The following is a 22,739-nucleotide window of genomic DNA, read 5'->3' on the forward strand; positions in this document are numbered from 1 at the left end:
CTCTAGAGATCAGTCTAATGCTGCAGATTGTCATGGGGATTCTGGTGCAGACAATACCTAAATTGAAAATGCTAAGCCTGCAGACAGTCCTATCCCTTCTTCCAGACCACTATTTCATGGTGACTTTACACTTGAGCGATAAGTATCACACGCCAGTTGCTTTCAACCTCAAATTGTACCTACAAATGTCCTGTCTCACACCCTCACAAAGAATTGTCTCTCTGGGGTCCATGATGGACATAGACTATGTATGGCCGTTCTACCAGAAGACAACGTCATGACTGTTCAGAACATTTTCAAGGATTTATCTCTTCAAGAAGCTGTCTCTGCAAGAGAATTCTTAAAATTCTAGTCTCATGGCATCAATGATCCTCATGACATCACAGGCCAGACCCCACATATAAAAGATTCAATTGTACCTAAAAAAAAAAAAAAAATTGTTGAACCCAGCACCTGCTTTCTTTGGCGTTTCAGGTACCAGTGCTGGATTTTTTGAAATAAGAGTTTCAGTGCTGGAGGGATCAGATGTCTCTCAATCCATACTGACCCTTCTCCTTCCAGACTCCAGTTTAATCACTCCAGACAGATCTGTCAGATTTTTCATGGGGAACAGTGTCCAGGGGAGTTCAAGTGCAAGGTGAATGTGGTCCTTTGAACTCTGTAAAGTACATAAAATAAACATCAAGTAAATGTTAGTGGTGATTCAGACCGTAAAAGCTCTTCACTTGTGGTCTCCAGGATCCCTTTTATTAATGACAGACAACACCACAGTCATGTGGTGCCTGGACAAGGGAGTGCAAGGTCATACCCTTTTTTCCTGGTTGGCAGTGATGGCCTGCGAACTAGCCTTACAGCATTCTCTGGCACTTCACCCCTCATGCAATCCCATCAGAGCAAAACCTAGTGGAAAGACAGACTAAGTATATCCTGGACGGGCACTCACGACTGGAAACACAGGAAAGAGGTCTGCCAAGATTTGGTCTATATGTGGGGAATATTTCAAATAGTTCTGTACACCTGCTTTCAAAAACTTTCAAAACAGTTGGAAAAATTCTGTTTGAGACATCCCTGCCACCATGCTTGGAGGACAGATCCGGTCTCATTCCCTTGAACAGGAATTTTTTTATACATTTCCACCCTTTCCCAAAATACCTAAGGTACTTCTGAAGATTCAAAAAGAATTACCAAAGACCATTGATCCCCATTTGGCCCAGGCAAAGTTGGTTCTCCCTTTTAATGTAATTGGCCAAAGTCAAATTACCACAATCTTCCAAAGTTTCTGGATCTGCTCTCACAGTGTCAGGGGTGATTAGCGAACCACAACTCAGAGTATTTACTACTGACAAGCCTAGGTGATTCTGTCTTGATACCTTTTAGGCACTTGGTCTATGAGGATGTGCGGCAGGTATTGAAGGAGACAAGAAAACCTACAACTAGAAAAGCTTATGTTTACAAGTGAAGGAGGTTTTCTAAATGGTGCCTAACCAGTGCCAGAGGGCCAGATATGGAGTTCCCTGCACTGTTTTTTTAAATACTTTTGTGAGCTACTCAACAGTGGCTTATCTTATGCATATATCAAGATGCATCTTACCACCATCTCATCTTTTCTGCCCATGGATCTCCATCTTTCATCTCTTTTTGTGATCAGTTTTTGAAAGAAGTGTTGCACTTGAGACCCCTGTTGAAAGTAAACTCTTTCTCATTGAGATCTCAACTTTGTTCTTGAAAAATTGACCTTCTCTCTTTTTGAACTTGCCTTTCAGGCAGATTTAAAGTTCATCACTTAGTAAAGTGTTTTGTTTATTGCTGTCACATCTGCAGGGTGAGTCTCTGAATTGCAGGTTGTCATGGTGGGCCAACTTTGTCTGATTTTTCCCAAGGGCGGGGTTGTTTTAGACTCTTTCATGCCAAAAGCTCAAGTCGTCAATCTCCCTGTTTTCTTTCCTGTTCCTAAAAAGAAGCAGGAAAGATTCTGCATACCTTTGATGTGCACAAGGAGCTCAGGTACTACCTTGACAGACCTGATCCTTTCAGGAAAGCGGAACATCTGTTTATTTTCTATCCTGTGGCCCAGAGGGTTAGCCTGTGTCTTAGCAAACGATTGCTCATTGGGGTTGTCCTCTGTTATTTTTTGTTACTCCCCCATCATGATAAATCAGTTTCGGGCAAAGGTTAATGCCCATTCCACCAGAGACTTATCCTTTTCACTGTCATATTGGAAAGGAGTGAACTCGAGAAGCATTCTAGAGGCAGCAAACTGGGCCTCTTTTCATACCTTTACAGAACACTACAAACTGGATTCTTTCTCAAGTTACATAGCAGCCTTTGCAAGGACCATTCTCCAGGGGATCTTGGATCCTTATCCTTCCTTCTCCCAAGTAGGGTAAGCTTTGGGAATATACCCATATGCCACTGAGACAGTGTGAATGATTAACATAATACACTTGCAGAAGTTCTGCTTGCCTGTAACAGTAAATGTTTGGGTTTCACACTGCCCCAGTGGCAGTTCTCCCTCCCCTTATTTTGTATATAGTTCAATGGTATCCAAACTTCTTGTGTTGTTCGTTGGCTTTAGTTGTTTGTGTTGATGTTTTGGGGCTATGGATTGGTTAGTTTCAGGTAGCTGTTGCATCTGGTCCTTCATGGTTCATCCTTCTTTTCAGTAAAAGGCTGAATAACTGACTTTCTGAGACAGGGGTTAGGATTCCCCTGATGAGAGGGGCTTAGCCAGTCCAATCACAGAGTCAGAAAAGAGGATTCTGAGCTCTGGAAAGTTGCCAGTGTGAGTTTCTGCAGGCACACACAACCCATATGCCAGTGAGGTTTTGTGAAATCCAAACATTTACTGCTACAGGTAAATAGGACTTGTGCAACGTTACTTTCTGCAGCACCGCATACTGAGGTCATGTTGTCCCTCTGTGTTAGTGCGGACGTTTGGCGCACTAGTTTTTTTTTTTATTGTATTTGTACTGTAGTTGCTTTGCTTGTTAAATTACAGTTAAGGTATTCTTGATTTTTCTAGGTATTCCAATGTTGTCATCTTAACTACATCAAACATCACAGAGAAAATAGATGTGGCTTTTGTGGACAGAGCAGACATAAAACAGTATATAGGTCCACCAGCTCCTGCGGCAATCTTCAAGATCTACCTCTCCTGTATTGAAGAGCTGATGAGGGTAAACAATTGTTTATACTACAAGGTGACGGATTTAAGGATATGAAATTATAAAAAAAAAAACTGAAATGTGTTAACTGAAACATATTACTAGGAAAATTCTGTTGAAGATAAGACTTGACATTTTCTTTTAGAAGATATTATAGTATAAAAAATGTAGCAATCTTTTCGTCAATATTATAGTGGTGCTGCAGTAGCGTTGTCGCCTCATAGCAAGAAGTTGTCCCGTTCGATTCTCAGCTAGAACGTCTTCTGTGTGGAGGCATACGTGAATGGGGCGTGCCTTCGTTGAAGGTTGTGCGTCAGGGCTGGTAACCCGGTATGTAAAAATACACTACCAATCATTAGCGGACCGGAGTTCCGCTGTGGCGACCCCTAAACGGGAAAGCTGAAAGACACAAACAGACCATTTATAGATAGATATAAGAATAGTGTTTGAAACATTCAGAGGCTTCTGTAGTTGCTGGGAACTTCATGAGTAAAGGCCAATGGATATCTTACCCCAGAATCTTCTAGATGGCTCAACTGTCTTCTCTTGTGGATGTCACATGTACACCTTTCTGTATTATCCCTAACTACTCCAACTTTTAAATGGTGTAATTACCTTACTTGCTAGTTTATTAGTGCTCTGTCTTCAGCATATTACAGGCCATGCACAGTCCCCTGTGGCTTACCATAAAGGGAGAGGTGAAGGTGGGCGTTGCTTTCATCTTTTATGGCTTTCTTGTGTTGGTTACACTGTTTTTGTTTATGCTATCACATGTCACCCTTTAGCCTTCCTTCCCTGTGCCCCAAGTTCATACCAGCTTCTCTGTAATCCCTGAACCAACTCCAGTATAGCTGGAGCCAGTTATGGAACCTAATAGTGTTGCGGGTGTCTTGGCCATCACTATATGCCTAGTGTCCCCCCCCCCCTTTTTTAATACTTTAAGCATACCCCCTTTACTCCTCCAATGTCCTTTGTGAATGCATGTGACAGGTGGGTGTTCAACGTATCATCCCACTTCTACGTTAGCTCAGCCAGGCCTACCACCCTTACCCTTCTGTGGACAACAACCCCCCCCCCCCCCCCAGTGAGATGTCCACAGCCTCCATCAGGAATCATCTCAATGAGTGCCCAGATAACTGCCTACCCCCTAAGATACACCAATCCCTCCCCTGCCACTCTGTAGCCATTTTGAGACTGTAATTTAACCCAGGGTGGGCTTGGCTGTAGTCAGGGCTTTATAACTTTATGTCACCAGAGTGGTTTTAATGTTGGCTACACTATATGATATATCAAACAAGAAGCAGTCTTGGATAATAGGGTCCCTGAGAGCATAGAAGGCTAGGCACAGGTCTCTCCTCAAGAGCCTATATGACATGGAGTACAAGAATAGGGATTCCAGCCTTTCGTAATAATTAAGATTTTTGAGGCCCAAGTTCCATTTTGTTAAGAACCGTTGTAGTCTTTTGAATTTTTGATGCTTCTAATAAGATTTATTCCAAAGTTTGGATTATATTATATGATAGGTCCAACCAAGGCAGAGTACAGGGAGCATTAACTTCCTTGGTCTTAGAGGAGATGCCATATGTGATTGTGAGGTACAGAAGGATTTTCTGACTACAGTTAGTACGTGATGACTGAAGAAGGAGCCATCAACCAAGGTGCCCAAGTTCCTAATCACAGACTCACTGGAGAGTGGGGTCTTATTGATGCAGTAGTTGGTAGGAATTTGTTGATCTGATGTTGTCAATCTTCATTCATTCTTGACTGTTGGGTTTCAGTTCCATCCTCGGAACTGACTTGGCCATTGTATCAAGCTCGCGACAGCCAGAAACTCTCGACCTAAGGCTACCCATAGTGCCTCTCTTCCCTTCAGATCTCATTTGCCGCATAGAGTTTTAGGATGTGTCACCTATGCTCTCAAGCTAAGTGCTAATTTCTTCTTCATAAATACCTTATTAAGGCTTGTTCTCTTCTTTAAACTTGTTGATAAGGTAGTTTTTCCTGATTACTGTGCTTTTTTCTTGAGTGTGAGTGTTATATCTTTTCCCTTTTGGTATTCTCTCGATTTACCATCGTTGATAATAGGCCCCTCCCTTCCTTCTTACCTCTGGTAATTCTGTAATACCATTGTTGGCATTCCCCTTTTTTTCTCTTCTTTACCCCTTCTGGGTATTCTCTTCATTACCATTGTTGGTATGATCCCTTAAGAAAAAAAAAAAAAAAACTCTTTCTTGTCTTTTTCTCTACTGGTGGTGTGTGCGTGACAGAGTTGTTGGCTGTACTTGCTCTTTCTTTAACTACAGCATGACAGAAAAACAGAAAGGTATAAATGGCTTTAAGCAGTGTGATGAATGTGGGCGGCCACGGTGGTGCAGTGGTTAGCATTGCCACCTCACAGCAAGAGGTTCTCCGGTTCGATCCTCGGCTGGGGTGCCTTCTGTGTGGAGTCTGCATGTCCTTCCTGTGGTTGCGTGGGTTTCCTCCGGGTGCTCCGGTTTCCTCCCACATCCCAAAGACATGCTGTAGGTGGATTGGACACACTAAATTGGCCCTAGGCATGAGTGTGTGCGTGTGTGTGCCTTCTGTGGAAGGTTGGGTGCCGGGCTGGCAACTCGACACTGTAAAACTCCACTGCCAATCATGAGCAGATGGTGATCCGCTGTGGCGACCCCTAACCGGGAAAAGCCGAAAGAAGAAGAAGAAGCAGTGTGATGAATGTGGCAGAAAGATGCCCAACTCGGATGGGCATCTTTTTTATGTGCATTGTTAGGAGGTGCCACACTTAGAAATCCAACTGCCATGTGAACTCTGCAAGGGTTTCACTGCTTGGAACCTTGCAGAGAGGAGCAACAAATTAATCTTCAAGGAGCTGTTAAAATGCCCTTTTAGTGAGACTTTGTCTGAGGCAGAGACATCAAAGTCTCCCAAGAAAGAAGCTAAAAAGAGGAACCACTCTGTTCCGGCATCTCCTAAACCCCTTGATTGAAAATCCTCTAAAGGCCAGGTTTCTTCTTCGGAACCGAAGCCTAAACATTCAAAATCAACACAGATGACCATTTCAGTGCCAAAGCTTACAACTCCCTGCATGGTGCCAACAACTATTATGGAACCGACAAAAGTTACCTCGGTACCGACCCCTTCATCGGTACCTATGACCCGCTCAGCACCAACAATAGTTTCCTCAGTCATACTGATTACTTCCCCTCCAACACAAACAATTGGTCAGCCGACCGTGGTGCCGAAGGTTGAATCCTTACCCAGAACTAGGTACTCCATCTACTGACCCTTTTTTTGGTCAACAGTTGTGTCCCTTCATAGATCGTCCACAGTCACCCTCGGGGATGTCTATTCGTTCCACCAGGAGCCTTTTGGAGCTTGATGTAGTTAGGTTATTGGGTCACCTCTTAGTGGCCAGAGGTCCTCCAGCCCCCTCTAGGACCTCCTTCCAATCCAGAGCCGAGGTCTACTCTCCAAGGACTCCAACTTATCTTTCTCCTTTAACCTCTCCTCAGGTCTTGGAGCGCTCGACTTTGATGCTGCTCCTGGTGCCAACTACTTCGGTGCTGGTGGTGGACCTCACCTTGGTTCCAGAGCTGACTCTGTGGGCCTCGGCTCAGTCTGAGCTGACCCACCCTCAGGACTGTGACTTGGCTGCCGGCTCTGGGATCCCCCGTTCGGTGCTGATTTTTCCACGGTGCCGTCTATGGTTACAGGTGCTTTGACATTTCCAAGCCCTCTCGGGGCTTCTACTCTGGGGGTGGGCTCATCGGAGTGTGATGTGACCCCGGGTTCCAAGGTTGTCTTTCTCAGTTCCAGGCTCCATCCCTCTTCAATCAGGCCTGCCTTTCAGATTATGGAGAGGGCTCTTGCCTCAGTAGGCTCGCAGCTGTCGCAATCTACTACATCTGGGCAGTGGGAACAAGAGCAGCAAGACACCCTGCTGCAGGGAACCCTCTCTTCAGAGTTCTCCTCAGACTTTCCCCCTGAGGAGCCATCCCAAAGGAGGTCATGCAGGAGGAAGCACTTAGATTCTGCAGAAGAATCTCTCACTGAGGATACAGACTACAATGAAGGGGAAGGGTCCCCACGGTCACCCCCTGAAGATATCTTCTTTGGAGACATCCTGGAAATCTTGAAACAGAGGGGTGATAGGAAGTCCACCAACCCTTCCCCCGAGGAATCTGTTTTCTTGCAGGCTTTTTGTGCCTGACCTTCTACTTCCTGGGTGATCCCACCTGACGATAAATTGGTCAAACTCTTTCTGCAGCGTGCTTGGAAGGCCCCTGACACTGTAGAGCCAGTTTCCCGGAGACCAGACAAAATTCTCACTGCATCAGAAAACCAACCCCACTGGTCCAAAGGTTTAGCTGCCACAAAGAAGGAACTCACAGAGGAGAGTCCTGCTGTCTATCCTCCAAACCAAGAGTCTCAGATAATGAACAGATTTGGGAAGTGGGTCTATGCTTCAATGACCTTTGTCATATGTTCATTGAACTTCTTGGCACATTTCACCTGTCTTCAAAGGGACCTGATTACTGAGCTCTCAGGGACCTTGGCAGGAGCAGTATCTGACGAGGTATGTGATAAGGTTGCCTCCCAGCTTGTCACCCTAGAATCTATGTCAAACATGTCCATGCAGCTTACTGCACACACAGCAGAAGGGACGGTCAGGACAGTGGGTACAAGCGTTGCTATTAGGCGTCACACCTGGATGCTCGCTTATGTGACTTCGTGGACCCTTTCAAGTCTTCCTTTGTCAATGCTCCAGTTGATGCTACCTTGCTGTTTGGCCCAAAAGTTAGAGATATATTAGCCAGGTGTGAGAAGGATGGAAAGACCCTTTCTGCGGTGGGCGTTTGTTTTTTACTCCTCAACGACCTTATTCCAGGAATCAGAGGAGTGGAAAGATGTGGTTCAGAAAGTCTCAAGATTCTTTTTGGGACACACTTGGTGAGTTCCCCCCCACGGGGCAGAGGGGGGAACTCTTCAGGAAGACGCCCCTCTCATGGCAGAGGGGGCCCGCGTAATCAGGGTTCCAGAGATTCTTTCTCTGAACAACCCTACCAGCGCTTCTGAGCAGCGGTCTGTTTGCCTAGAAAGAAGGCTCTTCGGTTGAGAAGCAGAGTAATCCTCATTGCAGCCTATTAGCTCCAACAGGTTTGGTTCCCCTTCCTTTGGCCTCACCTGGTCCACTGACCATGGATTCTGAATCCAACTCCATAATTACTGTCGCACCCGCAAGGGTTGATCCATCCAAACATATCCAGTCTCAAGCTGACAGCTTGGTTCCTCCACTTCCAGTAATTGCCAGGCAGAATAATCTATTCTCAAAAAAATATTTTGCTTCTCTGCTGGTAGTTCGTTGAGAATAATCTATTCTCCCCTGTACAAAACATTCTTCTGACTTCCTATAAACCATCCACCAGGAAAATTTATCTTAGCAAGTGGAAAAGATGCATAGTTTGGTCTTGCGAGAAAGGACTAGACCCCTTTTCGGCTTCGGTTAGCTCAGTATTGGACTATTTATCAAATCTCCTTCATTTGGGAGCGGCAGCTTCCACTATTTAAGTCCACATGGTGGCTATCTCAAACTTCCACAATGGTTTCCAGGACTCCTCTTTCATATCTCACCATGTCTGTAAGACCTTTTTGAAAGGGGTCACACATATTAAACCACTCTTCAAAGAGCCAATTGAACCTTGGAATTTGACACTAGTTCTACAAACCTTGACTCATCCTGCTTTTGAACCTGCTGCCACTTACGATGTGAAGTTTTTATCTTGGAAAACTTTATTCTTGGTAGCAATTACCTTAGCAAGGAGAATATCGGAACTACAAGCTTTGTGCATAAAACGCCCTTACATGCTTTTCCATAAAGAGAGAGTATCACTTCGGACTAACCCTTCCTACTTACCCAAAGTTTTTTCGGATTTGAGTATTAATCAATCAACTGACCTGCCAGTCTTCTTCCCCAATTGTTTTAATAAAGGAGAATATTGTCTACATTTGTTGGATGTACATAGGCAGTTACGTTTCTACTTGGGCAGGACTAAATCACTATGAAAATCTGACCAGTTATTATTATCCTTCTCAGGACCAAAATTGGGAAAACCTGTTTCTAAGGTAACTTTAGTTAAATGGCTGCGAGATTGTATTTCCTTTGCCTACCAACGAAACCAAGTCCATCTAACAACTAAAATCAAAGTGCACTCAACCAGATCAGTTGCTACATCTGTTGCTTTCCATTCAAGAGCTTCCATGGATGACATTTGTGCAGCAGCCGCATGGGCTACTCCTCATACCTTTATCACTCATTACAAATTGGACTTGGTCTCCAGGGGGAGAGCATCCTTTGGCTCAGTGGTGCTCAGGAATATCCTTCCATAGGGCCTCTCAGGGAATAAAGCAGCTAGGGACTCTGTCCCATCCGTCATGAATGAATGAAGATTAACAACAACAGATAAAGAAGTTATGTTCTTAGCATAACGTTTCATCTGTGTTGCTGATCTTCATTCATTCAAGACATCCCACCCTCCTACCCCCTTTGAAAGGCTCCTGGAGGTTAGGATTTGGTTCTACCTTCATGATAGGGCATTTGCTCAGACAAAGCCTCCGCTTTCCTTTCTTACAGGCAAACTCGATCTGAGGAGATGAAGAGAGGGGCACTATGGGTAAGCTTAGCGTGAAAGCTTTTGGGTGGCGCGAGCTTATTATAACGTCTGAGTCGGTTCAGAGGATGGAACTGATGCCCATCTGTCATGAATGAATGAAGATCAACAACACATATGGAATGTTATGGTAAGCACATAGCTTCTTTTTTCTTTGTTTGTCCTCTAGTATACATCCCTCTACATTCTTTCTTCAGTTCTATTCTGAGAATTCTGTCCTTTACTCTTATTTTTTTTTTAAATATCATTGTATTATTCTTTGAATCGTTCCCTGTGTCTTCTAAATATTCTCCATCATTTCCCATTATCCTTCCTAGCTCTTTCTCTCTCTGCATGTTGCTTCTTGTATTTTTTGCCTAATTTTCATTTGTGCCCCCTCTTTCCACACAGTCCACCAATAGTCCACCCAGTATCATTGTTTAATTTTTCTCCATAAATATTTTGCTTTTTAATTCCATTCTTATTGATTTTTCTGTGATCTGTAGTGCTTCCATTCTACATTAATTTCTTCCAGCTGCTTTCTGTACAACCTTTATCTTTCTCTTCAGCTCCCTTCCTTATTTCCTTCTATACTCATCAGTTTTCCCCTGACAGGGATCTTGATCCCATCCCACCAGTGATCTTCCAGTTTGTTCCTATAATGTCCTGTATTGACTAGTTAGTCTTGCCCTGCTTTCTTGTCCTCTGTCTCCTTTTATTTATATCTAGCCCACCTCCACCCCTTCTCATTGTCTTCTGTTCCTCCACACTTAATAATCTCACTGTTGCATGATCTGTCTCTCTGCTGTATTTGGATCTAGTTAATTATTTCCAGTAGGTTTTCCTCTACTCGCCTGTGCAAAAATGGTTCTTGCAAAGTGCATTGCCTCTCATTTGGGTACCACTCCCTCCCTATGTGCAGCTACCTTTCCTTTTTCATTATTTGAACTAGTTCTTATCTCATTGCTTTGTTGTGTTGCCTCCTTACACGCAAACTGTTATTTTGAGTTCCATGGTGACATTATAATCCTCCCTCTGTTATCTCTATTCCATGTCTTCTTGTCTGGCCCAGATAGCAAAAAAAGTTAATGTAGAATCTTTTTTTTATCCCTAATTAGTGCATATGTTTCCTGTTCTTCAGTGCACCTTCCGTCCTTCCCTGCTAGATGATCCATCTACCTGTCCCACTTTTTATGACTTTCTCTATGGTTGTCTGAAGCCTTTTGTAAAATACAATTGCTATACCAATCTTAACTCCTCCTGCCTTTGTTGTCCAGTCCTCCTTTTGGGTAGTCATTGTACAGTAGCTTTTTCCCATCTCTGATTTTCAGTTTTGTTTCTTATAATGGAACAGTGTTTTCACCCCATCCTCTATAACATTTTCTGTATTCTCCTTCTGAAAGGATTTGGAGAACCTCAAATGTTCCCCATAATTAACAGTATTTTTTGATGTTCTTCGTGTTTCACTGTTGCAGTCATTACATTTGGGTAATCCTGCTGGCAGGTTGCCCTCAGTCAGCCTGAATTCCAAAGTCCTGGGTCCTGCGTCGGCTGTCGTCAGGTCCTCAGGGGTATAAAAGAAGCAGCCAATGCCATTTTCTTTAGTCTTTCTTGCCACGTGGTGCCCGAAGCAGAAGCAGTTCGCACGTGCTGGTCGGCCGACTCCTGAGATTTTCGAGTTCGAATTTCAGATCCGAAGTCTTCTATAAAGCTAAGTACCCCATTGGGGAAACTTTTTTCTTGCTCCAGAACCGATGTCAGAAAAAGTTAATAATTGTATTTCTTGTGGGAAGCAAATACCTCATAAGGACTTTCATTCTTACTGTATGCTTTGCCTAGGCCCCGATCATAAGCTTCTGGGTTGTCGGTTTTGTGCTAGATTTAACCAACGCACTATTAAGCGTCAGTATGATTTTGCTTTGAGCTACTTTGGACGCAGGTTTAATTATCCAGAAATGTCGTCGGAAAGCCATCCGACTACCGGAGTTCACAAAAAACGCAAAGAAAAAGAAAGACACACGAGGCCCAAAACCGATGACGAAGCTTCTCCTAAGCCAGTCACCGGCTCTCAGTGAGTCGCTTTCGCAGCCCCTGACTTTAGAATCACAGGCCGCTACCGACTCCCACGTGGAGTCGGCCATGCCGCTGGAAACTCAAGGTATTGAAGCCTCGGATGCTAATCCTTCAGATGGGTCCAGAGCCGCTGAGCAGGCACCGGCTTCTGAGGGGGTATTCAGACCCAAACATCTATACATTAAACCGACTTCAAAGGCAAAGACTAAAGCTCCTTCAAAGACAAAGAAGCAAACTCAAGAGCCACGTGGACAGGCCTCCATGCCCAAAAAACAGATGCTCAAAATGGCCGAAGACTTGATTACCTTGATCAGGGGTTCCCATCTCCCTCCTGATAAGAGGCCTAGGCAAGAGACTGACTATGAATCTTCAGATCAGGCTTCCATTTCTTATGATTCCTCTTCTGATCAGGAATATTCTTTTCCCCCCTATGAGGATTCTGATGCTGAAGAATCCATACCTTCAGCTTCTACTCCAGAGGACTATTCTTTTGGGGAAACCTTGCATACCATGAGTGAGCATTTCCACTGGGAGAGCCATGATTTTTCAGAATCTAAAAAGAGGCTCAGGGATTTCCTGTTACTACCTCAGCACAAGCCACTTGCCATCCCCCCTGTGTTAGACATTGTAGATGATGTTTTTTCGGAGTCTAGCCTTACCCCTGACTCCTTACCTCCAACTCCTGTTAAGCCTGACAGATATTACAGGGTTCCTGACTCACATAAATTCCTTTTTAAAAACCCTGCTGCAGACCCAGAAAATATTTCTCAGGTTCTCAAGGGGAGTTAAGGCTTCCGCTGCAAAAAACCCTACCCCTTCTGACAGGGATTCTAGGGCACTGGACAGATGGGGAAAAAAGGTTTACACATCTGCTACCTTAGCTATAAGAGCCTTAAACTGTCAGTTTCATATGCTCAAATATCAGCAACATGTCATGTCATTGCTTAAACAGAAAATGTTGCTCAACTCTGAATGTGCAGAAAACAAGGAAATGCAGGATATATTGCATGCAGCTGAACAAGTTGGAAAACATACTTTGAAATGTGGTTTTGATTCTTTAGAGGCCTCCTGCAGGGCCGCACTTGCAGGTTCTGTAATTAGAAGGCATGCTTGGTTAAAGGAACAAAATCTGCCTGATCATGTTAAAGTTAAATTATTAGATGCACCTTTACAGCATGATACTTGGTTTGGTGTTAAGGCAGAAGAGGTGTTAAAGAAAATGGAGGACAAGGCTAAATCTATGCAAACAGTCAAAGATTTCTTGCAAGTACAGCCACCTAGGTTTAGTAGACACTAGCCAACAAAGAATTGGTACTTTTCTGTGTCAGACAGACCTCAAAGGGGCAGATCCCAAGCACAAGGCTCATACAGGTCAAAGCAATGGGGTGCTTCTACCTCCAAAAGTGGAGAAGACAAATGACAACCTTACAGGAAACAGCCCCAATGACTTCCCCCTGCCTGCACCAAACACTTATTACCTGGCAGCACCCTTAGGGGGAAAATTAGCACTTGTTTCTCAAAATTGGCACATTATAACCCAGGACAAGTGGGTTCTAAATATCATGGCACAAGGCTACAAGTTCCATTTCCATAACCTGCCAAAGGCAAACTGCTGGCCAGATCTGCCAAAAAATCAATGGGCAGAGGCACAAAAACAAGTCGCATCCCTCATGGACATGAGGGCCATTCAACAAGTGCCACAGCAAGAGCGGGGCCAAGGATTGTACTCAAGACTGTTCTTAGTGCCCAGAAAGGACAAGGCCTGGAGGCCAATACTGGACCTATTGATTCTGAACACATACCTGGATATACCAAAATTCAAAATGTTGCCTTTGCAGCAGCTTCTGCCCATGCTGGGCAAGAACACTTGGCTTGTAACTTTAGACCTAAAAGAGGCTTACCTGCATGTCCCAATCAGACAAATATGCAGAAGATACCTCAGATTCAAGGCTGGCTCAATGCATTACCAATTCTCTGCACTGCTCTTTGGCTTATCTACTGCGCCCAGGGTCTTTACACAGTGCCTGGCACCAGTAATCACATTCTACAGACAAAGAGGAATATAAATATACCCTTACTTGGACTACTGTCTAATTCAAGCAGAGAACAAGGACATCCTTTTACAGCATCTGGCGTTTGTGAAAAAACTTCTAACATGCCTAGGGTACACAGTCAACGAAAATAAATCAAAACTTGTACCCTCTCAAGAGATAATATTCCTAGGTGCAAGCTTAAATACAACTGCCCAGATGGCTTATCTCACGCCAGACAAACAAGGGAAACTGACTACCTATTTCAACATGTTAGCAACAAAGGCCCAGTTATCTGCAAGAAAAATTCTGTAGGCTTTGGGCTTCATGGCATCCTGCATCCTATTAATTCCATATGCAAGACTGCATATGAGGAAACTTCAATGGTACCTAAAAAGTGTTTGGACTCAACATTGCCACAGCCTGGAAACCATAATTACTCTCATTCCCTGCCTGCAACAGGAGTTTCGATGGTGGGCAAAGGCTTCTCACCAAAACAAGGGACAGCCATTCGCATTACTCCCAGCCAGGCAGACGCTAACAATGGATGCATCAGATTATGCCTGGGGGCCCACATGGCAGGAAGATGCATTCAGGGAACAAAGCACTATCGTCTGCCACTGTACTCTAAATTCAGGGCAGGCTTTGCCACTGCAGTTCTGCAGGGTCTCATAGCCGCTCCTAATGCTGTTTAGCTCCAGCCTCCCAACCATAGCTTTGGGAATCTACCCAAATGTAATGACTGCAACAGTGAAACATGAAGAACATAGTGCAGTTGTGTACACTTACCATAAATGTAGATGTTCGAGTGTATTCACTGTTGCAATCCAGGTTACCCACCCGCCAGTCACCCTTTTCTTCTGATGGAACCTAGCTTTCCTTCTTTGATTTATATAACCTGTGTGGTGTATTTGCTTGTGGATGAAGGTAAAGTTCATATTGCTGCATGTAATTTTATATATAGATATAAATTTTGCCTACCCTTTTAGGGGGCACTTGACATCTGGGGCAAGAAAAACTAAAGAAAATGGCATCGGCTGCTTCTTTTATACCCCTGACGACCTGACATCAGGGAAGGGGCGACGACAGCCGAAGCAGGACCCAGGAATTTGGAATTCAGGCCGACTGAGGGCAATCTGCCAGCAGGATTACCCTAATGTAATGACTGCAACAGTGAATACACTCGAACATCTACATGTATGGTAAGTGTACACAACTGTACTTTGTTTTTGCCTGCTCCTCCCTGCTTTTCCATTTGTTGCCATCTGGCATAACCCTTCCTCCTGGCCTAACCTCTGAACATTATGTCCTTAGGCAGCTGCCTATTCTTGGACCCCTCCTCTCCATCCTGTACTTCTAGAACCCTGCTCAGTCCTCTCTTGCATATGCATTGGTATGCCCTGGGCATGGACCTTTTAAGACTTTATTTTTTTTCCCTTCCTATGTCCCTCAGACTAATACATTGCATGTCAACCCAATACTGGCATCCCAGTCTTTTTATATTACAGCATTCCCATTCAGTGGTCTAAGCTTTCCATTGTTTCTCACTGGTTTGGTGAGCCAGATTCATTTATGTGATAGTCTAACCTTTTTTTTATTATTTATTTACAGTTTTACAGCTCTTTGCCATGTTTTCTATGCCCCCGCCATTCATTTATTTAATTTTACTTATTGATGTTTGTTTACTAGAAACTTCTGGGTACCAGTACCCATTTTCAGCAGGGGCCATGGAGTAAAGCTCCACAGATGTAAATACAGAGAAGGAAAGAAATAATACTGTAATATAATAATCTATACACTAGAACAGATTTGACATGTAATGTATACTAATAATTGTAATTCTAAGGAAATGTGATATTATTTAGGATCACATGTTATGCTTTGTTGAATTAAATTGAAATAATTGTATAAAAGCAGAGTAATGAAACTGATGACGCAATGTTGATGAAGACTTGGGGAGAAAGTACACACAGTGTGACATAGACAGTATAAGACGTGATAAGAGTAATGATAGGACTTATAGAATCATGGTTGAGACATATGTATATTACAGATGTCGCAATTACTGAGTAGGACAGTTTGAATAATTGAAGATTCAATGTTGTCTATCACTGTCCAGTTCAGCTGTGAGTTGTAGGATCCAATGGGATCCGACTTCTGCATCAACTAGGAAGACTTTGGTGCAGAGTTATGACTCCTCCTCATACCTATAATCCTCTGCACTCCACCTCAACATATTAGATCTTATTTGCCACAGAAGATTTCAGATGTGTCTTGAGGGCTCCATTTTTCATGTTGGCTCACTGAGGCACTTATATCCTTTTCTGCTTCTCCTTAAAGTTAAGATTAAATAAATAAGCTTGGATATATTTGAATTTTAATTAGTATGCTTGTTGGGTAGTTAATGTTCTAACGTAATAATTTGTAGGCCACTTAGTTAAGTTGTGATTAGTAGTATTTAGAATGTGTTTTTCTATTATTTTGTTATTGTCATGTGCCTAGTTAGTTTAACGACAGGGTCCGATATGTCAGAGACCCAAGGCTTTAAAAAAAATTTTTGGAGTGAGGCCATAAGCTGCATCCACAAGACCCTCTGCAGAAATGTGTCTACTGCCTGAGGGTAGAGCATTTGCAGACTTCTTGCCAGGCTTGCACTTCTTTCAGCACTAGGGCTCTTTAACAGAAGAAAGAAAAAAATAGTTAAAGGTCTCTTATCTGCTGAACCATCTTCTTCCACCTCCACTTCTTCAGCAGCTAAGGAGAAGAAGAGTAGAGAATCAGACAAGCCTTAATCTAAAGAGAAATCTAAGAATACGAATACTGACAAAAAAGAGAAATCAAGAAAAAGATTACGGGATCCGACTCCTGCTCCTAAATTGGATCCAAAGATTCCTCAGTGTTTAGATACATCGGCCTCTCAGATCCATTCACCTCATGATCGGAACCGGTGAGTCCTAGGCTGCATTCGCTGACATTACAGGACAAGAGAACTTCTAGACTTTCATCTTCAGCTTTCTCTACCCGGTCTTACAGGAGGTCCAAATGGAGACATAAGTCAGCAAGCAAAGGAGCATAGTACTGCCGAAATTGAATTCATCCTCAAGTCTTGATGAGTACCTTCACGGGGTGAACCCTGTTTTTCACAAAAATCTCACAAAGACGACACTAATATATAGACTGTATTTATATAGCATATATCATGGAAAGAAGTAGGTCAAAAATTAAACAAGACAGCTGGGTACACAAGACCCAGGATAAAAAAATTGCCCAATCCTGGTAGGCGCACTGGTGCCAGGAATGGAAAAAATGACAGTGTAGGATTCTCAAAATACAGAAGTATTCCTACAATGGGGTCAGGCCAGGCCCAAGGGGAGAATGGGTCCCCCCTGTTGTAAAAGTAAGTAGCAATCCACAAAAACTAATAGGCCAAAGAAGAGCTATAAAGACAGTAGACTGGGCTATTGAGGATAAGAAAGAAATTATGTATTGTTACTATTATGCAAAAAGCCCAGAATTTCCAGACACAAGATGTACAAAAATATTGAGAGAAATTAAAGGAAAGAAAAATACTAACACAAGAAAAACTTTCAGAAGCCTTAAATAAATATTTGTGTTCATTAATACAACAGATTTGTGAAAAGCAGTATATAGACCAAGAAGCTTTGATCTGTTTGGAAAAAGAAGCGTATAAGGAAGTGTGAAAATATAAACAAGAAAACCTAGACATTTTTGAAAAGTGTAAAAAAGAAATACGGACATGAGAAAGAAAGAAAGATTTGATATGGTGCAATATTTATGCAAAGGTGAATGCCAAATTAATCAATATAAAGAAGGCAACCCCAAAGATATTTGAAGAGAAATACAGACAAAGGCATCCAGATATGGAAAATTTCACAATAAGAAATATCACAAAAAGGGAATGTAAAAAAGAAGAGTAGTAAAGTAAAAATTTAAAATAAAATAGAAGTTGTAGTTATGGAGTGCCTGCGAAGTGAAGGTTTTTGATATAGAAGGTCCAACACAGTTACATCACAGCATTATGGAACGAGTCCCCAAAGTAAGGAGAAACAGGAAGATCAGGGGACATCTGAAGAAGAAATATGAACATGGGAAAGAAAGAGAGAGATTTAATATGATGCAATATCCATGCAAAAGAGAAAGCAAAACTAATCAATACAAAAAAGAGCATCACCAAAGATGTTTGAAGAGAAATACAGACAAAGGAATCCAGACATGGAAAACTTTACAATACAAAAAATAAGAAAGAGGAAAAGCAGAAAAGGATATTAGTAATGGAGAAGTTAAAGAAATAGAAACTGAGGTTATAGAGTACCTGAAAAGTGAAGGATTCAGTGTAGAAAATCTATTTCAGAAAGAACCACAACAGGATATAGTAATAGATATCCAAATTAAGGGGAAACCAGTGGAACTGGAAGCAATCGGTCAGGTGCTATATGAAGATATTTTGGAGCCTTCCAAGGGAAACCAGTATAAACATGCACTTGAAACTGGACAGCAAGGGAAGGAGCAGGAAACTGTGGAAACTCTGACGCAGTCAATGTTAAAGAGTGATTGCCCAGTAAATTCCCATATGACAGAGCAACGGACGGCACAGGATGAAATTGAAGAAAATGTGCCACAGGAAGATGCTATACGACTTTCTATAGAATACATGCAGGAAATGGAAAACAAAAAATGTGCCCTCAGTTTAGAAGAAAATGAGCTAAAAGAAGAGTTGCTTGATTTAATAGAGATAGACATATTCAGTTCAATGAAAGAAATAGACTACAGAAGGTCAGTAAATCCCAAAAAGGTCAGAAGTTTGATAAAACAAATGAACACAGTAATTAAGACTGTCCAATGAGATCCATGCGATATAACAAAAGTAAACGGGATGTATTACTGTTCAGCCAAGTTAATAACTGATAAAGTTCTACCACAAGAACAGAGGGTAGTGAGGGAAAGGAAGGGGAGAAATCGAATACCATCATGGAAGTATCGAATAGAGAAAACTATAAAGCAATTAAGAAATGAAGTGTCACTGTTAGAACAGTATAGAAGAGGGAACAGATCAACTAAAATACTTCGATAGATAGACGTGATAAAAGCAATGTGCAGTTTTAGAACAGATCAGGATCTATTATGCACTATCACAAATAAACTAAAAGTCTCAGCACAGGTGGAAAAGCATGGAAGATACACACTTAAATATAAAGGAAAAGTACACGATAAGCAATTTGCTGATGACCCAAAAATTTTATAGAGAATTAGGAAACAAGGTAAAAGGAATTGAAAGACCACGAAAAAAAGAAGAAATAGATATATTTTGGAGAAGTATTTATGAAGATCCTGTGGAACACAACACAGATGCTAAATGGACAGAAGAAGTAAAAGAAAGAATAAGAAGTTTAGGAAACAAAGTTAAGAAAAGAAGCAACAACCAAGCCAAACAGCAACCAAGAAAAACAGCAGTTTTCTGTTGAATGTCACCAAGCACGATGGATTCCACCACAGTTAAGAACACAAAGATGCTAAGTGGATAGAAGAACTAAAAGAAAGAAAGGAAAATAAGAACTTCAAATGTACAGGATATAAAATGGGATGAAGTAACGGCCAGTGAGATTGAAACAAAGTTAAGAAAAGCCTTTAATTGGAAAGCCCCTGGCCCAGATGCAGTACCTAACTTCTGGTTAAAAATATTAACATCTTTGCACGAAAATTTAGTCATGAGTAAGAACTATTTATATGTGCACCCGAACAGACACCAGCCTGGCTAACAACAGGAAAAACAATGCTCCTACTTAAGAGTGAACCTGCAAGCTACCCTAAAAATTATAGACCAAAACTTGCCTTCCAACAACATATAAACTATACATTGGAAATGATGCCAACAGAATTTGTAGTCATTTAGAAGAAAACTCAATTATGGCAGTAGAACAAAAGGGCAATAAAAGAAAGTCATATGGAACAAAGGATCATTTGTTGTTAAATAGTCATAGTGGAGAACTGTAAAAAGGGGAAGAATCCAAGTATAGCATGGATTGACTGCAAAAAAGCATTTGATAGTATCCCAAATTCATGGTTAAAAGAGTGCTTAAAAATGCATAAGATATACCCAATACTGATTGACTACATTACAGTGATCATAATACAGTGGCGGACCACTTGCAATTAAGCCCTTGTAAAGGACAAATTATTATTCCAGGAATAAAAATTCAAAGGGGGATATTCCATGGTGAGTCTTTGTCACTGCTGCTATTCTGTCTTGCCCTTAACTCATTAAGCTGTCTACTTAACAGCTTAGGCCATGGCTATAATTTGCCTCCTAGAAAACAACAAAGTGTAAAGACTTCTCATCTTCTCTTTGTCGATGATTTAAAACTGTATAGCTCATCAGATAAAGAACTGAAAGCACAACTGCAGGTTGTCAACTTTTTCAGATGATATAAGAATGCCATTTGGTCTTGATAAATGTGCAAAAGCAACCTTTAAAGCAGGAAAACTGCAGCTCCAAGAAAACATCAGTTTGGGACAAGAATGTGATATAAAAGAAATTGAGCAAGAGGGAGTGTATAAATATTTGGGAATTGATGAAGGATCAACAATAAAACATGAACAACTGTGAACAAAAATTGGTAAGGAATACTTTAGATGACTTAAATTAATCCTGAAAACACCTTTGACATCTAGGAACAAAATTCAAGCTATAAACCAATTTGCTCTTTCTGTCCTTACAGTTTTGGAGTGATTGACTGGCCCCAAAATGTGTTGAGTAAATTAGACAAGAAATCAAGAAGGATGCTTCATGCTCACCAAATGATTTATAAAAATCAGTGCATACCAAGATTATATATTCCACATTCTGAAGAAGGGATGGGCCTCCTTGAAATTGATTCCATGCATAGATCTGCAATTGTGGGATTCAACACATATCTGCTGACCTCACAAGACTCAAGCATAGTGAAAGTTTTGAAACATGAGGAGAATAACTCTAAAATGACTTCTCTGCTTAATCTAGCAGAAGCATATCGGCATCAAGCAGGAATGGAAATCAAACCAGAAGTAGATAAAAATCAGGCAGCAACTGAATATGCCAAAAAACAAAAGAAAGAATATAAGGTGAAGGATCCGATGAGAAGGCAAGAAATGTAGAAAATGCATAAATACAGTTGCAAGTATAGAAAACTTCTGGAAGAACCTCGTGTTGATCAGGATCGAATCCAGGAATGGTTAAGGAGAGGCAAAATCAAACCAAGAGATGAAAGGTTAATATTGGTGGCCCAAGATAGTGTGTTACGTACAGATTGGTTTACAAAGTCCATTGAACATGTGGGATAAACAGACAAATGTAGGTTTTGTAAAACAGAAATGGTTGTGACATACTAATGGCAGAAAGACTGTATACTGAAAGACATAATAATGTGACAGGATTGTTGCACTGATGATTGTGCAAACATTATGGTTCTGAAATGTTTAAAAAACACTGGAAACATGAGCCACAAAGCATCATAGAAAATGATGTCTACATCAGATGGGATCACCCAGTGCAAACAGTTCAAAAAATGGATGCTAGAAAACTGTATATATATATTCGCCACACCCAGTGACTACACTGTCTTGAGTACAGAAAGACACCAAGTCAAATTAGTGGAATGTGGAAGAAAGATACCTAGACATTTCCAATAGTAGTAGAAGCAATGGGTCTTGAATTTACAGTCGTATTTAGATATGTTGCCAGTACATGTAACCCGGTACAAATTGCAGGAGTCATTACTGGACACATTGCGGGTGCTGTGAAGAGCATTTCTGGCTGACATCAAAGATTGAAACAATATTAATTTCATGAACTTTAACCATACTTTGACTTAGGAATGGGGTCCATTCCCATCATGGTATTTGAAATCCAAAAGACTTGTAGAAATTAAAAAATAGTGAAGAGCCTTTTGGAACAAGGCGTTGACAGGGTAATGAAATTTCTTTGAGCTCAGATTCAACTCTGAGTTCTCTTGGTGCCGTCACTGTTGACATACTGAGTACAGTGCCAACTACTCCTCCATTACAAATTCTGACACCGGTCTGACCTTTAGATCCAGTTGCTTCAGTGACGATCTGTCCTAAGGTAACTGGATCAGGACTAGTACCATTCTCTACCTCAACCCCAACTGGATGTCATCCTCTGTTGGCCCAGATGCGCTTGGAGCTCTCAGAGTCTTCAGTGCTGTGGACCAGAAGGAGTTGTCAACAGTGAGACTCTCGGAGTCACCCTTACCTCTCAGTGCTTGATAGCTTGCTACCAAGGTCCGCTTCTGAGTTGAGGCTTTTAGGCTCTGAGAAGGCCTTCCAAGTTTAAAGCCAAGGAGTTCCTCGGAACCAATAGTGTCTTTGGCTTTAAAGGCATTGCAGAGGGTCCTTTCAACTCCAAAGGATAAGCTATCATACCCACATCGGCACCACCAGTGCTTTGTGCTTGGCTATCTCCATCGTCACTCTATTAGACAGGGACAAATAGAATCTAAACCCCTGGATGCTTATGTAATAAACTCCGTGTCTAATTCAGAACCCTCTGATCTTCCCACAGAGCAGATGCATCGTAAACAGACATGTAATCAGAAACATATCGACTCATCTCCAGAGTACAACAGTGACGACACAGACTTTCATGAAGGAGAAGGATCCCCCCTGTCCCCACCTGAAGATGTCACTTTCAGTGAAATTCTCAAATTGATGAAGCAGAAGGGGGGGATGGTCACCATCAGTCCTTTTCCAGAAGAGTCTGTGTTCCTGGAGGGCTTTGGTTCTGGCCCATCAACAACCTGGGTAGTAAC

The 22,739-nt window shown here is 42.0% G+C and overlaps 1 protein-coding gene across 1 annotated transcript in view; it reads left to right on the forward strand.

Moving 5' to 3' along the window:
- Positions 1 to 22,739, forward strand: part of TRIP13 (thyroid hormone receptor interactor 13) — a 1,214,790-nt gene that overhangs the window by 918,833 nt on the left and 273,218 nt on the right. The window contains exon 11 of the mRNA XM_044065139.1: positions 3,023 to 3,176. Coding sequence (XP_043921074.1) covers positions 3,023 to 3,176 — 154 coding nt within the window. The remainder of the gene's footprint in view (positions 1 to 3,022; positions 3,177 to 22,739) is intronic.

The sequence above is a fragment of the Protopterus annectens genome, chromosome 3.part0, assembly GCF_019279795.1.
Source record: "Protopterus annectens isolate FY-2018-M chromosome 3.part0, PAN1.0, whole genome shotgun sequence".
NCBI lineage: Eukaryota > Metazoa > Chordata > Ceratodontiformes > Protopteridae > Protopterus > Protopterus annectens.